The sequence below is a fragment of the Malaya genurostris genome, chromosome 2, assembly GCF_030247185.1.
Source record: "Malaya genurostris strain Urasoe2022 chromosome 2, Malgen_1.1, whole genome shotgun sequence".
Classification (NCBI taxonomy): domain Eukaryota; kingdom Metazoa; phylum Arthropoda; class Insecta; order Diptera; family Culicidae; genus Malaya; species Malaya genurostris.
The window spans coordinates 314,123,854-314,146,673 of record NC_080571.1 but is presented as its reverse complement, the minus strand read 5'-3'; the positions used below and the strand labels follow the sequence as shown (position 1 = coordinate 314,146,673).

Below are 22,820 nucleotides of genomic sequence, written 5' to 3'. Positions count from 1 at the left end.
ATTTGGCTTAAGCAGTGTACAAAGTGCATGAATAGCAATCTGAACAGCTGGTTTTTTAGATAATTATCGAGACTGGAAAGTTTGCGTGACGTAACAAAACGAACTTCAAAGCAGCTTCTCGTATATATTGTTCAGCTTTTATGCAGCGAGAAAGTTCACACGAAACTTGTCCTGTACTTTCAAATAGCCAAAAGTTCCACGCGCACTCTTAAGCAACGAGAAAGTTCTGGCGGAATTCGTTCTGTACTGTCAAGTTCTCAAAAGTTCCACGTGTACTTTTAAGCAGTAATAAAGTGAATGTTGTAAATAATTGTACAACTTTTGGTTGTTTGGGTATACTTTAAAGTATCACTTTAACCCTCCTCTCAAATAGTGTTCTAGTATCTACAATTAACTAAAATATATATTTTATCTACTGCTTGTTCGGTTATATTTCCCATATTTTCGTCTTTCTCATATAGAAAGGCCATGCAATCACTGTGAAAATCGACCGAGGCCCGGAGGGCCGAATGTCATATACCATTCGACTCAGCTCGACGAACTGAGCAAATGTGTGTGTGTGTATGTAACAAAAATATGCACTCACTTTTCTCAGAGATTGCTAAACCGATTTTTACAAACAAAGATTCAAATGAAAGGTCTCATAGTCCCATAGCTATTGAATTTCATTCCGGTTCCGGAGATATAGGATGATATGCATAAAAAAATGAAAAAAATATGCACTCACTTTTTTCAGAGATGGCTGAACCGATTTTCACAAACAAAAATTCAAACAAAAGGTATTATAGCCCCATAGCTTGCTATTGAATTTCATTTGAATGTGACTTCCGGTTCCGTAGTTATATGGTAATATGTGAAAATATGAGAAAAAGTTTACACTCAATTATCTTTGGAACAACTCAACCGATTTCGCAAACTAAGAAATCAAATGGTCTTACAATATCCTCAAAATTTGCAGAACATTTTATCTGGATCCGACTTCCGGTTCCGGAACTAAAGTGTGATAAGTAAAAAATTACCAATTTTATTAGTATTTTTCCAGGAACGATGGTTAAAAACAGGTACAAATCCCATAAAACTGTCTGAGAAATTCTTCTAGTTTGTAGAGCTTGTTAGTTTGTGGGCATGAAAACTTAATTCGGCACTACTAGTCCCCTCTTTTCCTGTTCCGAGAGCACCGAAAGTGGAGAATAAAAACTCATAAAACTAAATTCACTTCGATTTCTCTGCGAAGCTTGAACCGATTTTCACAAATCTTGATTTTAATTAAAGTTTATACTGTCTTTAAAGCTACTGTGAAATTTCATCCGGATCCGACTTCCGGTACCGCAGTTACAAGACGATGAGTGTCAAAGTTTGGTCATATTTGTTGGTAGCAAACGAACCAACTTCGGCTATTCCGTTCATCTGAATCCGGTTTCGGAAGGATTGGAAATAGTGATTAAAAACTGCAAAAACGATCTCACTTACTTTTCTTGAGGATGGCCAAATCGATTTTCAATTTTCACTAGGTTAAAAAGAAAAGTTTTACAGTTTCATACGGAATTCCTAAATTTGTTGTGGATACTTTTCTGGTTCCGGCGCTACAGGGTAAACAAAGTTTGTAGAGTTTGTTAGATTAGGTCCGAACAAATTTTCTTTTTCCTATTAAATGTACAGTTGTTTTTGCGAATTTCACGGTTATATTTATGATTTAATGGGTAATATGAGAAAGCTATCATTACACCACTAGGTGGATTTAAATAGGTTTTATGTGAGTTTCAACCATTCGCCACTTCGAGCCATAATAGCTTTCTGACCATGTGTGCGGGGTTAATATACGAATCCATGTGGGTTGCATCGACTCATCCATCAGATATTTTGAAGTCGCGAAATTTAAATGAAAATATTATTTTTTTTTTTTTGTTTCAATTATAGAGGCTTTAACATCTTAGGTCATTCACCTCTTCGGACCAGAAAATCTTTCTGACCCTATGTGCGGGGTTGGGAATCGAACCCAGGCGGGCTGCGTGAAAGGCATCGACTATCCCATCACGCTATACCCGTCCCCAAATGAAAATATTATCTTTTTGTTCTAATGAAAATATTATCTTTTTGTTCTAATTCGTGACTCATGTAACTATACCATATCCCATTCTCCACTTCACCAGCAAGTATTGAACGCAGAGCTTTTCATGTGAATTTTCCGAGTACTTGAAATCTGTTTTCTGCAACGTCCATGTATCATAGTCGTCTAAGGTTAGAGCGAGGGTTAACGAGTAAAACAGAAGAAGTGTTGTGCATGTCAGGAATCTTCGGAATTTTAGCAGGCCACGAAGATTGGCTAAGACCTTCTCGTATCGTTTCTCATCAATTTACATCTCGGGTCCAAAACCGTTCCCTACAACAATCCCCATTGTTGCGGCTTCAACATAAAATAAAACACAACGATCTCTGCCACAGCTCTATGATCAACCGAGGTGAAATCAATGTCGTTCGCAATTCCAAAAATTATGATACAATAATTAAAAATGATTTCGTTGGTCTGCACGTCCAATCTTCCTATCCTAGCTTTGGCCATTTTGTCATAAATGTAAAACAAATTAACTCGCAGTATCCCGAACCACTTTTACAGTCATTTTCTGATAATTGTTTTGTGATCAATAGTTTTGTAGAGAGTACCAAGTAAGCGTTTTCAAAGCACTTTTTTGTAAAATTTCGAGTTCATAGACTTTATTCAAAACTTAATTTTTAATTTGAATCTACTAATGCTTAAATCATATAATTAGAAAAAAATTTCCCAAGAAAAGTTCATCCGTAAATAGGCTTTTTCGCAACAATTGATTTCGGATTGATTAAATTTGGAATATATAGCAAATTTGCCGTTATCTCAATTCAAGATGCATTATTTATTAATTTAATTGTGCTTTATTAATCATCTAAAAACTAATTACAGTCAGGCACGTATCCAGAGGGAGGGCCCAAGGGGCCCTGGCCCTTCCCGAAATCAGAAATTATAGATTGCTTTTTTTCATACTTTTCACACCTTTTTTATACATAGAAAACGTTTTCGTTTAAAAATTTGGTTTGAAGAAAACATATCAAGAGTCTAGTGCTTCCTTATATTGCACCGTAAAATTGTGGTTTCGAGAGTTTCATGGTGACCGAGACTCCACTACCGATGAAGCTTTGCGCTTACAAAGGACAATGTCTAAACTATACAAAATGGTGCTGGATGACTGGAAATAGTAGGTTCGTGATATGCATGCTCAGGACTAAAAAGACGAACGTGAGCACACTTTGGAAACATGTTAGGCTATGCTGATGCAGATTCGGTTGGAATTTTTGTGTACGTTGGTAACTGTTGACGAGACCTGGATTCAATATTATACGCCAGGAAACATAATGATTATCCGACAATGAACTGAAGCCGAAATGAGTGTTCCGATACAGTCTAGGAAGGCTCAATGAGTTGGACAGGTCATGACGTCGATTATCTGAGATTGTCATGGTATACTTTCCATGAACTCTGAGATTATCATGGTAACCATCGATAGTGAATATTAGTGTGCATTTTTTGAGCGATTGAATACCGAAAAAATCGACAATGTGCCTGTACATAAGAGCAACGCTACCGCGAAAGCTTATGCAATTTTAGTACTCATCAAACGCCACACCCATGACTTCAATTATGTGTATTTTCTCTTGAATATTTACATTCTACTAGCAAGCAGCGTTCTGGAATACGCAATTATGATTTGATCCTTGTACCACATTGTTCACATCGATTGGATCGCAAGAAGATTGGATTGCTAAGAAGATTGTTTGAGAAATCGATAAGAGTTATATCGAAATTTTTGAAAATTCCTGTACTCCCGGAACCGTAAAACTAGAAAAAGCTCCTTTTTACATCTACGCACTCAATACTCTGTTATTCCGGAACCTTAAATCGAATCCGTACTATGGGACTGTATGATATGAGAAAGTTAAAATCATTTTTTTTCCATTTTAACACATTGAATATATGAATGTTCACTTAAGTGGCTAGTTATTTTCTAGGCGAATACGGAAAATCTTTTTAGCTGACTAATCACTTTTGAATTTGAAATAACCCTTCCAAGAAACAAGAGGTATTAAAGACGCACCAAGAATTAGATATATGATGAAGAAGTTAGTTGTTTTATTTTTTATCTGGACCCCTCCCGAAATGAAATTCTGAGCACGGACCTGATTACAGTTACCTAATTAGATTACATGAATAAAATACGAACTTTTAAGTTTATAGTACTCTTCAGCATAGTATATTGTCTTGATTTGTTTTTAGCACGGTCCTTTTCTGGTAACATAATTGTTCGACTGTAACGTGTTAAACCTTATATTGCAAATTCTGCATTATCTTTGAACTCAAACTAATAACTGTAATGTGCAGTAAATTAGACTCACTATATGCTCATTAACTTTCAAACTATAAACAAATTTCCGTAGATATAGTAGAATTACTTGACGATTTGTTCAAGGATAGAACTTAACTGAGCTCAACTTTACAGTCTTTATTATTACACTTGTGTGCGTGCTTATCTACACTGTGAACACTTCTTCTTCTTTCTTCTGGTTGGAGTCAACTCATTTGAGATGATGCCGATTTGATGGCACCGTAATTTAGGCTATATTTCCAGTTAATTTTCGTTTATAGTCCAAAGGACTTTCTTTTCAGTAGACTTCAAGCGAAAATCTCGCTGTGTGGCTACGTCGATAAAAATCCTTTCGGATTAAAATTCTTTCCTTCTTGCGAAATACTCGGATTTTCTCCGCGCTAACACGATACAACGTGCTCACCTTTTGAGAGTTTTACCGGAAGTGAATTCAATTAGTTCATCTTGAAGTTCAACAAATTTCAAGTGCTTCCTCCTTCAAGATTACTCAAATATAAAAATTCGAATGCTACATTGTAATAGCCTTGTATATTCTTAATTGACATGTATCAATTCAATGAGCTTAGAGAAAAACTTTCAAATATATCATTTCGTGTGACTGTTTTTAAGAGATTTATTTGTATAGTATCTTTATCTATACTTACATGCATCAATTCAATGGATTCTATATAAATATGAATATAAATACAATTTAAGCAAAATAAACGAAATTATTGTTTATTTTTCTGGTTTTAATTCGTTTTGATCTCCGAAGCTGACGAAGCTGTGTTAATTCTCCTTTTGACTCCTGTTGCAATCCTAATTTCAGAGAATTCTCTGAAATCTGTTTCGCTGTCGCCCTGTGTTAGTGCCATCGTTGGATCTTGTGTTGTGGAAATTACCATATTTGGTCAAGCCAATTTTGCGTCCTTTTGAGCCACTCGCAGTTGTGTTCGGACAGCAGCACTACGTTTCCAACAAGAATCTGAAATATATGAGGAGAATATCGTTCAATATAATCTGCTTTAATTTAATTTTCGTTCCTGTACGGATTGTGGTTTATATACCACAACGAATTTTCTTCATAAAGTTTATCTAAAATGTAATTGGTTTCCTTGTTCTTCATTTAGTTTTTGTGGCTTTTTAACCAGAAGTTGATCATATTTGCTCTTTGGATTCAATAAATCTATCGTAGTTTTATGAATATAAGAAAAATAGGTTAATTTGGTCTTCCAAATCTTTATTTCTAGATCTGCGGTATGAAAATTTCATTTTCATATGCGTGATACGGAAAATTAAACCATATACATTCAAGTAACCGTAGAATTCTTCAATTAGGCCGGTATGATTAGTTAATAACCAAAATAGCGTAAAAATTGTTCTAAATTTGGTTTGAAACTGTTTCAATTTATAGGTTACGTTAGTTGCTAGCTCTCGGTTCAGGAAGTTGGTCGAAACTCACAAATGGAACTTTCTTCATTTTCTCAGAAATAGCTGGGTCAATTGTTACAAACTTAAACTCAAATACAAGGGTCAACGTCTATAAAAATCGATTACTTTTGACTTTTGTTCGGATCTCACATCCGGTTTCGGAACAACAGGGTGAGATGTGTTTAACATCTTCAACCGTCATTTTGAGCGAAAATACAAAAATCGAAGAATTCCTATTAACTTGGGTCAAAACTTTTAAAAATAGAAAAGGTTATGCTAATGTATGTCCATTTTTTTGATAAAAGATCTGAGAACTATCGGTCTTCAACAAAAAACTATTGTTCACTCATTTTTTCAGAAGAACCAGTTCGCGAGCGGAATGCCCATCTCTATTTTGCACTCAATACGATAAATTATTCGAAATTTAAGCTTCCTTCATTCTAGAATCCTAGTCTGCAGTTTAGTTCAAAAATCTTCAGAACCTAGATTTTGGAATGCATTTTGGAATCAAATTCTGAAAATACAACTGAATATTGGATTTAAATTCTGAATTATTCCTAAGTTTCAGAATTCTGTATATAAATTCCAGACAGGAATTTTGGAACTGAATTTTGGTCTGTACCTCAATTTCAGTTCCAAATTTCAGTTTCAAAAATCAATATAAAAATTCAGAATTCATTTCCAAAATTTAGTTTCAAAGTTCAAATCTAGAATTAAGATCCTGGTATCAGTTCCAAATTTCGGTTCCAAAATCCAAACTCAGAACCAAGATGTGGGTTTCGGTGAACTCAAAAACTCGATTCTGACCTTGGATTCTGAACGGAGAACTGAATTCTACAATTGGAAATGATAAAGAAAATCTGGTTTAGGATTCTGAAAGTGCATTTCAGAACTAAACTTCAGAATAGAATTCCGGACCTCGATTTTGGTCTGAGTCAACTATACAGACAAGAATGAATGAAGGATAAAACTTTTACTTTCTTTACTTATCAAACATTTTTGAAAACATTAATTTCGAGTTTGTTGTTATCTCATACTACTGAAAATTCTTCCACAAATTGTAGATCATATCTCCGATGACGAGGAGAAAAATTCATGATGACACGTTAAAACAAGAGATTTTCACGATCTAAAACTTATCACTCACCCAAATGATAAATTTTGAAAAGACGCCCCATAGTAAAGTAAGACGTATTCACGTCAAATGGAAGACATACACGTTATAATTTTTTTATTCAATATCATACGAAAAATTTACTCTAATCTAATGCAGATCTAACGAAAAATTTACTCTAATCTAATGCAGATAAAGTATCTGATATCACTTGCACACTCTGAAGTCAACAAAACGCATTCAAACCAATACACACACAATTCAATTAAAAAAGAACCGAGAAAAAAATGCGAAAATTTTCTATTTAGAATCTATCAGACTGTAGACCACTACTAAACTGATTATTTTCACTTCCGATTTGCATATTTCAAAAGATAAGTAATTCTAATGGGTGATTTTGTATAGTGTTCCCCATCGTTGTTCGCTTTTCGTTGTATTTTGGTCCAATGCAAACGTCCAGCAGCTGAATGACGCAATCGCTCTTGTTTGAAGTAAAACTCGCACTGCGAACGTCTCGCAGCAGAACTGCTTCCTGTGCGAATTGATTCAATACTTTTGGCAATTTTGGTGAAGGGTTTTCTTTTCACGTGATTTCGTTTGTAGCTTTTACATTGGGCGGTACAAAAACGGCCACAGAAATAGCAACATACAAAATGTTGATATCGATTATTAAATTACGGATTTTCATATTTCAGTGAAAGAAACTATCAAATTTCCGCACAGAATTTACTCTTGGCTTTCAGAAGGGCAAAATTGTGGGATTCTCTACGATATTAAACAATGTTCGAAGCATTTTTCGTGAAGAAGTCAAATACTTGCTTTATTCGCACTTGTTTGGTACGAATTTCGTACTTCGATAAATGTAAAAAACTAGTAAAATTATTCTAGGTTTGCACTAAACTGATGATTTTTACCTCCAATTATTTGCAAAGAAGTAATCTTTATAATTCTTTAGAAAACATTTGGAACCATTAGAAGGGCTGATTTTGAATAATAGGCCGTGAGACTAGCTGACCTTCTAAAACTGTATTTCACACCCACATCGACAAAACTATTTCCCTGGATAAGAGAAGTTCGAGTTTCTTCGCAGTGGTGTTTTTTCGCAAATTTTATCAGCTGCTATATATCTACATTTTGGATTTAAAATAACTTATTTTTATTATGCAATTCAAACACGCTAAAAACCCAATGCTAATCGAAAATATATCTTTCAACTTATTCGTCCCAGGATCCAACGATAGCGGCAGTTGCAGCAGCCGTCATCCAAGAGGAAGAAGAACGCGAACTTCAGGAAGCGATCGAAGCCACGGCATTCTCGCTGCTCCAAGAGGAGTTGAGCATGAACTATCCAGGCATGAAACGTGACCGGCTACATTCCCTGGGAAATGTTAGCGCACCGCCATCACTGAACCGAAGTTACCGGTTTGCGTCCGTTGGCGGTGGGTACAGCAGCCTGCTGAATCCTCCCCGGCGATATTCGTATGCCAGCAGCCGAGCACATCGGAATAGCGTTTCGGTATCCTCTCGAGTGCTCAGTGCCTACAATATGGGCGACAGTTTCGGCCAAGATGATTATTTTTTAGAGAGCGATGGCGAGGAAGCTGACGACGAATTCGATCAGTATACCACCACGGCAGACGTCGGCTATCCCACTGGGAACTATCTTATGGTTCCAGGGAGGGTGAATATCTTTTTGATTTTGTTCGTAGGTTGAACATTTAATAAGACTAGTTTTTTTGCAGGCAATTGAATCTCGGCGAAGCAGTGCAATGACCTGTTGCAGTACGGAAAGTTCATTCTTGGAACGACGATGTTCTGCCATCACTTTGGGATTATCCTCGCTACCACCGATTTCAAGATCTGTGTCTCGCAGGCAGAGCCGTGATGACCGAGGTCAAGCCATAGGCAATGACACCTCATTAGGTGCAACCTGTGCGGATTGGGACTCGTTTAATCCCGGAATCAACATAATCGAAGCAACGCCGAAATCCTCACCGTGCCCTAGCGAACGAGTTACGCACACGTCTTCGGGTCTCTCGGTACGTGAGCATTCTGCCGGTAGAAAACATCCACTGTACGATGATAGCTCGATCGATTGTATATCTGCGTATCCTGATACGAATGGTGCTGATTTTAGTTGCTATAACCAAGCACTGCTAAGACAGAGCTACGGCAGTAACACTAGAATAGATGATATTAGTATAACGAATCATAATCCTAGCAATGTCGTTGTTCGTAGAGCTCCTCTTGCCTCGCTTAGTTCCTTCAAGATGTCCTCGGCAGACTGCCAGGATAGTGAATTGCGTAGCTACGGATCGGACTCGGTGTTTGATGATAGCTGTGCAGATACCGACGAAGATCTACAGCAGTTCAGCACCGACAGTGATGAGCTTAGTATTCCAGACGAGGGCGAATGTTCCGCCGGTTCAAAAGCCGTTGCGAAAATCACTCCTTCCGGTACTTCAGCAATTGGTACCACTGATGTCGGCGGCGCTAGCAGTAGCAGCAGCAGCTGTAACCGATTACAGCAACAGCAATACTGTGATGTTGCTCGTGGTACCGCCAGTGATACTATTTATGTCGATATCGAAAAACCTACCAATGATACTAGTTGTTTAAGTAGTCTTTCAAATAGCAATCGGCGCGGTAAGGCGAAACTGAAATCGGATAAAGGAAATTTAGCGACTAGAATCGAAACAAAAGCAATCATCGAAAGACAGCAGCAAAATGACAGACGAGATCGATCCCCATCACCACGGTCTCGTAATCTGGCGGTGCCACAGCCACACCGGTCGGCTCCAACGATAGTCAGTGGTAGTAGTAGTTTGCCTAGCAGCCAGTCTAGCAGTCGTTTATTAAGCCATTACAGTAAGGATAACAATAACACTAGCTCTAATAAAACTATTAATAATGATAACGACGATAATAGCAATCCAGTCGATGAGGACAGTCATAATAAGTGCGTTGAAGTTAATGTTATAATTAAAAACCATAGCAGTACTATCAGAAGTCCCTCTGTGATTCTTGAGCTACCCATACTGACAATAGACGAGGAAGGCTCGCAATTGTCTCTTACACCGGTAGATCCCAGCGTTCCGGGTCCTTCGCGGAAGTGGTCCAAGGAGACACTGTTCTAGTCGTATGGGTGTCGGCTTTACTTGATTCGTTTTTCTCTGTTGTTCGAGTCGTCGATAGCTCATAGCATGGAACCGCGTGGTTGGCTTATGTGAAAAAGCCTTACGCCGACTGTCGATACATGCATGAATCAACCTCAAATATACTAATGCCGAGTTAAAATCTGTCAATCCGTCCAGCAATGCTTCTCAAATCTAAAAAATTCTTCGTTTAAGTCCAATGGTGTACTGGTCACTGGCACCTCACAGTATGAATGAACTCAAACTGGAATATACAACTCAAGTGTCCCCGAAATTTCTTCGCGCCTTCTATTGGAATCTCGACTTACCAGATTATACACATCTACGACAATACCATGTGAACTCTCATCACTCATCACCCTTACCGGTAAAAAAGTTTCCAATTGACAAAATGAACCGCATATATGCTGCTAGCGATCAAAAACAATCTATATAGCAAAATGGAAAAAAAAGTTTAAATCAATTAAATGTGCTTGATAGCAATTATGAAGAATATGTTATAAGTATATTCTATGTTGGCGTACGAACACAATCACGATAGGAAGTAGTGTGGGAATTTCTAGATGCCACCGTTCAAGATAAACAATGAAAACAATCGTTGAAACCGAACATAGGAACTTAGGTAACGAGGATCAAAACATTACAAGATAGTAGAAATTTTATTTTTTGTTTTTTTTTCGAGGAAACCAACAAACGCGAAAATAAGTTTGAAGAAAAGAGGGTATGTCATCGCAAACATGTGCCTACAAATCATGTATATTTAAGAAGGATGCAAATTATTAATTATATTACCTGCTAACAGTAAATCTTTAATGTTGTTGTACGAAAATCGAAGGTAACAGTTTTCACTCGATGTACTAGGAAACGTCGAGGTACACTCCGGCACTGAGCTATTCCTCTGGTGTCATTTCAATGCCAGACGATGTTAATGTATGGAAATGCCAGCTACGAAGAAGTATTTATGTAATACTTTCTACTACCAAACCGCTTGTTAAACCTGATACATCCTCCTATGTCACAAATATAGGATCAATCCCGTCCTTCAATTGAACGTCGTTTGTGCCGATAGTATTTTTCTCTTTCTTTTCGAAACTATTACTTCCTACCGTACTGTTGCTCAGAACAAAACATAAATATAATAGTGCCAATTAACCTCAACACTGAAGACCAGAGCTTCGCCACAAAATCGTGATGAATTTCTGTGGATTTGGCCTCAGTAAATATGCATCACAATCAAATGCTAATGTACCGACGACCCGACCGACTGCCAGCCAGTTTGAGTGTGCTTGTTCTTTTCTGCACGATCCGGACCCGGTATCGTCTGGCAGTCAATGGCGGAATGTTCGTACGATGCTGTCTTTGATAATGGGAGACATGAAAAAATAGTACGACACTTTCGGCCTATGGGAAATAAGGACCATGAACTGGGGTTCACTGGGGTAAGGTGCACTTGATTGAATGTTTTTTTTTTGCATGAAAATATCCATCGATTACTATTTGTATATCTATTTAATGGATTCAATAGATGACTTCAATTCGAGCAATATTCTTTGATTCCAATTTTTCTACTGCCTCGCAGCATTGCATATTTTTACCATAAAGAAGATCATTACACCGACTTCCCTCCAGAAGCGGCCGTATCCCGAGCGCACCGTAACAACCAGTTGAACAGGAAATCAGTGAGACAATCGAGAAAGCCACACTTCGGTGGGGCTCCAGCACCTCCCACCGAATCATCGGCGGCTTTCGGATTCGGTGCCCACACTGGGATGGAAGCAGACTGGGAACCGGGAAAGAAAAACATCTGAAAGCTTGACGCTCTTTGCATATTCATGAGACTTCCCAGCGACTTTCTCTTGCCTTATAATAGCGTGCAGCAAAAAAAAATAACTCAACCCCCAGTAGATTTCCCTCGATGAACTGCTGCTACTGGTACCATGCATATAGAAAGCGGGATTGTGTATGCCTGATTTCGTGACTGGTGAGGTGTCTTTATGTTTACGTACCGTTGCCACCATCTACGCTGCTATCGCCGGAGAACGAACATTTCCGGTGCTAGTAATTGAAAATTAAATTGTTCTCACTGGAAGAAAAAAAACAATTGTCATCCGACGCCTTTGCCTTCCGACGCTGTCAGCCTCTACAAACGACTTTTAAATCAACACTTCATATTTTATGTTTAATGCTATTTCCTGGTTACGAACGTATTCTCTATCCCTATATATTGAATTTGGGGAATGTGAACGGCATTCGATATCTGAGTGCTTTGCAATTTCATTTTCTTTATGCAAAGATAAATGGAGGAAATCCTGATAGGAAAACGCACAAACATTTTGTACACTTAGGTAAATTATGTAGAATTTGTTCTTAGTAAATGACAAGCCACAGTGCTTTCCGGCAGGGTTGGGTGGTAAAACTTCCAAAGTTACCACCCATCACTGGCTGAGTTTACATTTTGCATCATTCACCATTTGTTGGTGGTAAACCAAACGAAGTTAAAACATCCGCAGTTAAGATAGCACATTTATTTTGCTGTTGTTAGCAGTCTAGTCAAGTTTATTGTGATTAGTAGAGTATCGAGAGTGGATGCAACGAAGTCGATGTTTACCGGATGTATGTGAACCGTAGTTATGCTAGTGTAGGTGAGTGATGCTGATTGCATATTGTAACCCCAATACACTTTCAACCTAATAGTTTTATCATTCACAATTATCATCACATAATCTCATCGTGAAGCTGAGCAATCAGAGAACAAATCGAAAGAAACTAGACATATGGAACGATCATATATCGAAGTGTGATAGGTCTACTTTCCAATGCATGCGAAAGCTGAAAACTATCGGTATCTTCCAAGGTGCAATCAAATTTATTTGAAAATAGCTGATTATTTAGTGATATCTACATGATTTTCTTTGTGTACTGTACTTGTATACATGGACATAATTTGGTTTCTACAAATGAGGAAATAAGAAAATGATTTCGGGAAAATTGTCATTATTATGCCAAGACGAATCCGTTATAGATTGTGTAAAAGACTCTCCATTCATGGTGAGTAACGGTTTGGTGTGCGGTCACGAAGTAAAGAATGATCGGTTCCCACTTCTTCGATGGCATGATACGTCATTTCAGCAGATTGGAGGCATGTGTCATACCTCACGAGAAACGTTGGCAGTGTTGAAATCATTTTCAGAAGCATTGATTTTCCTTGGTCGCCGTGATCGCATGATTTATCGCGCTGTGACATCTATTTATGGAGCTATTTAAAGAGTAAAGTTTACATCAACAAGCGCAAGACTTTGGACGATCTGATGAACAACATTTGCTGTGACAATACCGAAATTGATACCGATACGTTGGAAAAAGTGGTCAATGATTTCTTAAAACGGTTCGAAAATTGCGTACCAAGTAATGGGCATCATTTGTTTGTCAAATATTGTTTTTAAAAAATAAAAGATTGTAAACCTTCATTTTTCTACTTTTTATTACTGGTTAGTTGTTTCTTCTAGCACTTCGGAGCTTTTATCAAATTACATAATAAATGTGTCAGGTTCATTTGCGCAACCCTGTACTAGCCAGTGTTGGTGATTGCCAAAAATTTGACATAAGCTGCTATATTGCTACCTATATTGGATACAACATTTTCAATCCGGTAGAAGATGCTACAAGAACTCAAGTCTCTCAATGCATGAACCGCGAGCAGGGCTTGCAAAATGAAGCAATGAATATTAAACATCTGTGCTATTCACACACATTCGTATGTCAGGTAGAATTCACAGCGCAACCCAAGCAAGGAAAGCTGCTTCGTTCGTTCATTAGTTCATGAATATGCCCGCTATCTGAGACCTCTGCTCCACGAGGTTAGCATTTGATGAATGGTTCTCATATTTAAGATGCCTATGAAGAAACTAGATTCATAACTTTTAGTTCCGATGAATATTAATTTAAAGAACATTGCTTTTAATGTTTCTAGGATATGTACACAATGTAAACTCCCAAGAAACAAATTGATCGTTCTGAAAATGGGCTCAAATGCAAAATTTCTGCTATAAAATGTTTAAAGTATTTTTGAAATGTGATCAAATTTGGTCTTAGAATGCAAACATTATGTTCAAAAATGATTTCTGTAAACCTACACTGTGAAAACACCATAAACATTGCCTATTTGACTTTGCTTCGCGTCATGTAGCACGCCGTGAAGCAAGGCCTTCTTTCTCATACAATACTAACGAGAGCGAATCCTACATTTCATTATATTGCCATGGATTGCTTAGTTAATGTGTTAACTGAGACTGAGAGCACAGGCAATTTACTATAGGCAAGGGAATTGATCTGCTCAGTAGCATATACTCTCACGCATTTCTCTCTAATATAGGTCTCTCATTCAGCTATGTCAAGCAAAGTGTTCACAGCGGATGTTTTTTGTTGCTTCGTTCGTTTGAGAATTCACAATACAAGCCCTGACCGCGAGAGAATTTTGCTACATTTCTTCGCTCCACTTCATACTCTGAGTATTGCACGCCCTTAAAAAAATTTACAGCCTGATGATGATCGTTGCTGTGTGGAATTTCCCCAGAGAGAATCGCAAGTAGACAATTATCGCAGAAAATCGAATCGATGATTCAACTTGATGATGCTCATACTAGGTTGCAATATTTCAAAACCCTTGTGTAGAGCATTCACAGACATTTTTATAGACACAACTTATACAAAGGTTAAATGCACGTAGTTAGAATAAGCGGCAATAGTAAAATGATTCTATCGCAATTATCAACTGCCTGTATAGAATCGGATCGCGAAACGAAAATAAGCGACCGTTTGTTGCTTCAGAGAGGATCCTCACAGCAGCGTGCTAACCTTTGATTCACAAAAAAATCATCGAGAGAAATTCTCTCTCGCACTGGTTTCGATTCTATGTTAAATGAGTCATGCCGGGTTTTTGTTGTTGCGATGATATCCGTCTCTCTTTGATGGCACTGATTCAATCGTGTGAAGAGTTGCCAGTGAGCGTTCTTTGATACGATAAAAGCCATCCTTGGTACTAGCCAACGCGCCGGCATTCTCACTCATTAGTTTAGAAGTCTGCGTATGAGGAGGGAGTTTTGTCTTAAATCTACGTGGACTAATATTTTTTCAAAGTTTCAAAGATTTTTAACTCCGTATTCCAATAAGCTTGAATCATTTTGTATCTTGTTTGTTATTATATGAAGTACTCGATAAAAATATAGTTTAACTACTTTACATACCTTACGCAAGAAATATTGTGTAAATGTAGATGAGTTATATTAGCAAAATAAAACTTTGTATACTCTAGAATCATAACTCCAAATGGCATCCAAAAAATATTATGAAAATGTTCTACCATTATTGAGTAATGAATAATGTCTACGAAATTCTATGAGTGTAAAATTTCTGAATATCGCTCTTCGTGATTTATGAACGGCTACCAAGAGCAGTGATGGCATTTTACTAGAGTGATACACGCTGGTGTAAGATTTATGTCTACACTGGGGATGCAGCAAATGAGCACCACACAAAAAGGGAAAAGAGCTCTTCTTCTCAGTGTCGAATAGACAAACTTTCAGGGTGTGATTGTGTTTAAAGAATCTGGTGCGAGTGAACCACATTCTCTTCGCATGAATCGTTCTCACGCGCTCTAGCCTGAATACACCCAAGTGATCACATGTGCGTGCTAGAGAGAGTCACTTCTACGTTTTGTTATTTGTTTATATATAAGATAGCGCTGGCATTGCTATGAAAATCTTTTTCGCAGTATGGAAAAGCGAAATTGCTGAATATGCGTAACCAACGCTTTTTTGTGGTGCTCGTTTGCTGCCTCCCCAGTGTAGACATAAATCTTACACCAGCGTGTATCACTCTAGTAAAATGCCATCACTGCTCTTGGTAGCCGTTCATAAATCACATAAAGCGATATTCAGAAATTTGACACTCATAGAATTTCGTAAACATTTTTCATTATTCAATAATGGTAGAACATTTTCATAATTTGATAAATGCATGCCATTTGGAGTTATGATTCTAGGGCATACAAAGTTTTATTTTTCTAATATATCTCATCTACATTTACACTATATTTCTTCCGTAAGGTATGGCTAAGTAGTTAAACTAAATTTTAATCGAGTACTTCATATAATAACAAACAAGATACAAAATTATTCAAGCTTATTGGAATACGGAATTAAAAATCTTTGAAACTTTGAAAAAATATTAGTCCACGTAGATTTAAGACAAAACTCCCTCCTCATACGCAGACTTCTACACCATACACCAGCGCGCTTACCGGCATGTAGACTTCGGCGAAAATATCTGCGTCCACCTCAGAGAATTCATGAGCTCTGCACTAGCACTTTGGTGTGATCCAGTGCTAGAGGCGAAAGAGAATTAACACGCGCTCTCATGATGCGTGCATACTCTATATAACAGTGGTGTATTGTGTGAAATAGATGAGCTCTCATCGAAGTTGTCAGTTCTCTTCGTCGCACAGAGGCCAACATCTCAGCCAAGAGTTGTCCAACAGTTGTTGTATGTTCGAACTCCGACCAGGAAGGACTCTTAGTGTCATCAAGATCGTAACACCAGCCATGCAATGATTCTACGCGCTATGAATCGACCGCAAAATCTGTCGAAACAGAAGGTCAAATTCCATAAATGCAATGCTATGTCGAAGCTTTTCCCAAGAGCATCGTACTAATGGCTTAATTCAACACATTTTCGGTCTGCCTCCTCATCCACCTTATTTGCTCAATTTGGCTCCCTCCGACTGTAATCTCACTAGAAACGAATCCATAAAAAAGAGATGATCGTTCACACCACGGAGATGTTTTTTGCAGACTTTCCAACAATCAATTTTTGGACGGGATGAAAAAACCGAGAAAATCTCTCAAAAAGAGAATCGACCTTAGAGGACCTGCTTAAGAGGATGCTTTTTTTCATATAACATTTTGGAAGAACAACTCTACAAAAATAAACGGATGATGTTATTTAGGCAGTTTTTTTTCGTTTTCTGCTCTCGATATCAGGCCCGTACCCATGATTTTATTTCAAGAGGGGCCTAAAGATGAAAAAATAATGTTACTGAAGATTGCTTATGTGCCTAATTCTCGGTGTCCCTTTTACAGCTGTTTTTAACATACACTTTATACTTTTCCTCTGGAACTAATATTGTATTACATTTCATTACGTTTACTGTCTTGTTATTTCTGTAACACATGTCTGAGACATCTATATATATATATATATATATATATATATATATATATATATATATATATATATATATATATATATATATATATATATATATATATATATATATATATATATATATATATATATATATATATATATATATATATAAATGCAGAGATCATTCTTTGTAATCGCATCACGTAAGAACGGATGGACGGATTGAGATGCTTTTTTTTTTGTTTGATCAGTTTTTACCCCCACCGGGTTCGTACATCAAAAAAATTAGGAAAACTAACCGGAAAAGTGGGAAAAACCAATAAAGTTATTTTGTATGGACAATGGAACTTTCCACTGAAAAAGTCGCCAATGATTGCTAGATCATTGATGGGTGTTTGGCGCATAACGAGTTGCATAAGTGTTTGGCCGTCGAAGGAAGGAATACTAGATCGTTGAAAGAATCTTTTGGCGCGCAACGAGTAGATTTGGGTGGAGATTTTACATGCATGATTGATTCGTCATTTGGAAACACGTGCTTAATAGGGTATCAAAATCATTACTTCCCAAATGACTGTTTTAGCTATACCGTAAACAGAAGCACAAGTTCTAATGTCGATTCGGGTGAGTTTTCAAGAGTGGTTTACTTCAAAACGGATGGTATTCATGACATTTGTAAGCTGCTTAAGTCAAATTTTTTTTTTTATTTATAACAATTTTTATTCAGGCCAATTTGCGTATAGCTTTACGTGGCCGATTTACCCATGTTTTTGTTACATAAAATTATTTTTTTATTGTTGGATCTCGTTGTCACCCTTCTTCTAGGGGGAGAGGAGCTTCCATTTCCTTCTAGCGAAGATTGTCTGTCATTTTGTCCGTTGCTCATATCATCCATTGCTACATCGTTGGAATTGTGAGTGGTTTCCGTTTCCTTGTTTTCATTGTTGATCGCAGTCTTGGGTTCATTTGCAGTTGCTGTAGATGCGCTTTGTACATTGATTGCCGTTGATAGTTGGTTAGATGGTGAAGGTGCTTTTGAAACAGGAGCACTGCATTCACTAGTTTCCGTTGTCGGGTGGTTGTCCTTGTTTTTGTTTGTTTTGTTTGTTTTCGTAGTTTCAGTGCATGGTTTGCCGTAGTGTGCAGGTTGTTCACAAAACTGACATGTAACCAATTGATTTTCATACGTAATCAACGTTTTACACGGATGTATCCCGTCTTGACCACAAATGATGTAAGATGGAATTGCTTTACGTAGTTGCATACGTACCACTCGCACGCCATTCCGGATACCCGGAAAAAAATTCCGCCATACTTCCTTTACGATGGAAAGAACTTCACCGTACTGCGACATACATTCCCGAACATACCCCTCGCTGGTCTGCGGGGGAAGGTCATGCACGCGTACTTCTATGGCATTGTCCACCATGAACACAGGGATTTTATATTTAACATTGTCATGATCAATACTGTGCACCCCGTTATTACCCGAAGCAAATGCAATTGCATCTTTTTCACGTTTAAACATAATGTACACACAGTTCGACGCCTTGTTGAATTGAATCTCACTTACATCATTAACGTTTAGATGCATTCGTTCCTTAAGCAAGATTTCAATTTCGGTTGCTGCAGGTCTAACTTTGCAGCGCTTGAAATCAATACAAATTGAATTTGGCCTTGTAGGCCAAGTTTCAGGCTTTGTTAAATCGTATTTGCCCATTTCGTACACTCTATTGTTCACTGCACTGTATTGTCTTTGTTTCTGTCGTCGCGACCGTAAGAAATTTTCGACTGTGTCGTTTGCGATGCGAGCACGAACTGGAATTTGACGAATTACCATATGGGAATCGTGAATATCATATCTGAAGGAGAAATCGTGGCATGTAAGAACCATTAGTTGTGAGATCTGCTGTTTTATATATTAGCTTTAACAATAAGAAGAATACTGGTATAATCACGCCTCATGTCCACATCGCTAGAACAGAATATAGATTCTCAGGACTGAATACTAAGAAAAACGATGTGGTGGCTTGACGAATGAGAGACCTTTTGATACAATTCTTGAACGAATCCAGCGTTCATGTCAAAGTTAATGGACACAATATTTAATAAAAGGGTAATTTGAACTTTCGAATGTCCAAGTATTTTTCATTTTATCGCTAATTCGTTAATCGAAAATTGATCCTGTCATTATCCTGCTACGAACATTCATCAAACACGACTAAATAATATCACTAGCGGTGAAGCAGGTTATGGACAACCGTTCAAAATTAGTTTATTACTTTCGATAATCCCTAAGGATTTGCTATTAAATTTTTGAACGTCTTCAGTACAAATAAGTCTTAACATTCAATGACAAACAACCATCCCCGAGGGCTGCTTTTGGAAATTTGTGGGGTCAATTTAAAGTATTTATCTTGGTCATCTCTTTTCATCCATCTGTTAATTTGTTTATTTGTTTATTTAGGAGCAAGGGAAAAACCTGCTGGAGCTGAGATTTTGGTTCTCCTTCTCCAGCCGGCATAAAACCTTCTCATCTTTTGTATCAACAGATAACATTTGACCAAATGATACATAACGAAATCTTTAGTTACCCTTATTTAAACTACAAAGCTAACTAACAACTATTCATATCGTCTATTTATGTAAATAAAACTAGCTCGAAAAGATTCGGAGATAACGGGTTTTAATGGTGTTACGAGATAAATTGAAATCAAATTCATCAGAGCATGTATTGAATACGCGGCACATACTCGAAAACGGTTCATTGAAGCCATAGTTAGTTCTAGCACGAGGAATTCTGAGAAAGGGATTAAACCGCAAATTACGCCGAAGAATGTCAAAACTTAGCTGTTGTAGGAGATCTGCACTATCAATTCGACATTGGATGTGGTCCGCGACGAAAACAGCTTTTTGTGTATCACGGCGGACAGATAGCAAATCGAAGTGTATGAGCCTACAACGATTTTCGTAGCTTGGAAGATTAAATGGATCTCTCCAGGGCAGGCGACGCAAAGCAAAACGAATGAACTTGCGCTGAACAGTTTCAATGCGCAGCTTATCAGTTTGGTAATATGGTGTCCAAACAACAACAGCATACTCCAGTGTAGAGCGAACTAGAGCGCAATATAACGATTTCAGGCAGTATATGTTATTGAAATTTTTTGAGGTGCGAAATATGAAACCTAGCATCTTTAATGCCTTAGAGAGGGTATATTCTATGTGATCTTTGAAACTAAGTTTTGAATCCAATAACACTCCTAGATCCTTAGTTGATGTCTCCCGTTTTAGTACAGCTTGCGAAATAGTGTGATCATGATCGTGGTTCGTTTACGAGAGAAGGAGATAACGAAACATTTGAAGGCGTTTATAACCATTCTGTTGACGTAGCACCAGTTAAAAAATACATCCAACTGTGACTGCAAGAAGTTTCAGTCTTTCAGATATTTGATGAGATGAAACAGCTTGAAATCGTAGGCGAATGATAGCTTCATGTATTGCAATGCGAAATTTAGATCATTTAGATATAGCAGAAATATGAATGGTCCTAGATGGCTTCCCTGAGGAATGCCAGAGCTCACGATGAATGATGGAGTAACGCAGTCGCCGATTTTCACGGTCATACTACGACCAGTCAGATATGATTCAATCAAATCCATCATCCCACATGTCAAATCTTTAGTTTGAGAGAGATATACAATCTCTGTTCAATACACTGACTCGAAGGATGAGACTAGAGCGCAATATAACGATTTCAGGCAGTATATGTTATTGAAATTTTTTGAGGTGCGAAATATGAAACCTAGCATCTTTAATGCCTTAGAGAGGGTATATTCTATGTGATCTTTGAAACTAAGTTTTGAATCCAATAACACTCCTAGATCCTTAGTTGATGTCTCCCGTTTTAGTACAGCTTGCGAAATAGTGTGATCATGATCGTGGTTCGTTTACGAGAGAAGGAGATAACGAAACATTTGAAGGCGTTTATAACCATTCTGTTGACGTAGCACCAGTTAAAAAATACATCCAACTGTGACTGCAAGAAGTTTCAGTCTTTCAGATATTTGATGAGATGAAACAGCTTGAAATCGTAGGCGAATGATAGCTTCATGTATTGCAATGCGAAATTTAGATCATTTAGATATAGCAGAAATATGAATGGTCCTAGATGGCTTCCCTGAGGAATGCCAGAGCTCACGATGAATGATGGAGTAACGCAGTCGCCGATTTTCACGGTCATACTACGACCAGTCAGATATGATTCAATCAAATCCATCATCCCACATGTCAAATCTTTAGTTTGAGAGAGATATACAATCTCTGTTCAATACACTGACTCGAAGGATGAGATGGCAATTGGTGCATTTGTTTAGTTTTTGCGTAACAAAAGCATTGAACATATCCACAATAATTCCTAATGTTGGATATGAATTTGTCGTAATTCGTTTATTGTAAGCCAAGTAATCAGTAAAATAATGGAAAGAAACATTAACGTTTGACAACTCTGCTGTCCGAAAACACAAATTTAAAAAAATAATTTCAGACGAGACGAAGTTCGACGGGCCAGCTAGTTCTAAATAATTATATATTTTTGATTTCGACCCCCACCCCCTCCCTCTGGGTACGTAACTGCTCGATATGCTCTCGTAGTTCTTTTTGCGATGGTACTTGAGGATCTACTCAAATATTAACTACGTGAATAAAAAAGCGTGTGAAAAAAACAGCAAAATAAAATATTTCATGCTAAATCATGCAAGAATATTTCTATTATAAATTAACATAGAAACATTGTTTGCGAAAATTCGTTTCAATAATCGGCTTATTTTAAGCTTTCATATACACCGTATGAGCTATGAATGAATAGAAAAATGTTCAGGTTGATCGAAACATAGCCCACATTGTCTCCCTGACGAACTGAGTAATGATTTCTAACTGCTCGATTTTGCTAGCTCGAGAAACCCGCTTAACATTGCAATTGGTATTATACATGTCGATAAATTTTCGTTCTCTTTGTTGAGTTGTTTGTGTGAAAATAGGGCGATTTAAGTCATTTTATTGTTCTTCAGCTGAAGGAACAGGAGGTGCAAACCAAACTTCAATTAGTTCAATGCATACGAAAACCTTCGAATTTTGGATTAGTATTTTTTTTGTAACTAAACGTCTATTCGGAAATTGAATAAAAACCCGTACAAAAACCAGTAAATCCAGAAAAGTTAAAGAAGATTTTCGAGCCAATCGGTTGAAGGCGAAATTCATTCAGAATCGGAATTCATACTGAATTGCAATTATTATATCTTGCCTGCATCACTGGATTCGGAAAGTTGAAAGTAATATCCAGAATAAAAAATGGAGTTACGAGTATCGTATGAAATACAGTTTACAAGTAACGCGTAATACAAATATGATCAATTTTCATCGAGGAAGTGTTCTTGCTCATTTTAATTACGAATCATAATCGAAAAAAAATTAAATCACGAATAGTAGTCATGATTTGACGAGAAGTGAAAACAACAGGTTTCGTGATTTTGG

At 37.4% G+C, this 22,820-nt stretch overlaps 1 protein-coding gene across 2 annotated transcripts in view; it reads left to right on the top strand.

Annotated features, from left to right (window-relative positions):
- Window positions 1-17,322, top strand: part of LOC131431165 (serine-rich adhesin for platelets) — a 242,193-nt gene extending 224,871 nt beyond the window's left edge. For both annotated transcript variants that reach the window (XM_058596719.1, XM_058596718.1), the window contains exons 5-6: window positions 8,165-8,617; window positions 8,679-17,322. In XM_058596719.1, coding sequence (XP_058452702.1) covers window positions 8,165-8,617; window positions 8,679-10,073 — 1,848 coding nt within the window. In that variant the 3' untranslated portion in view covers window positions 10,074-17,322. The remainder of the gene's footprint in view (window positions 1-8,164; window positions 8,618-8,678) is intronic.
- Window positions 17,323-22,820: the final 5,498 nt, after the last annotated feature.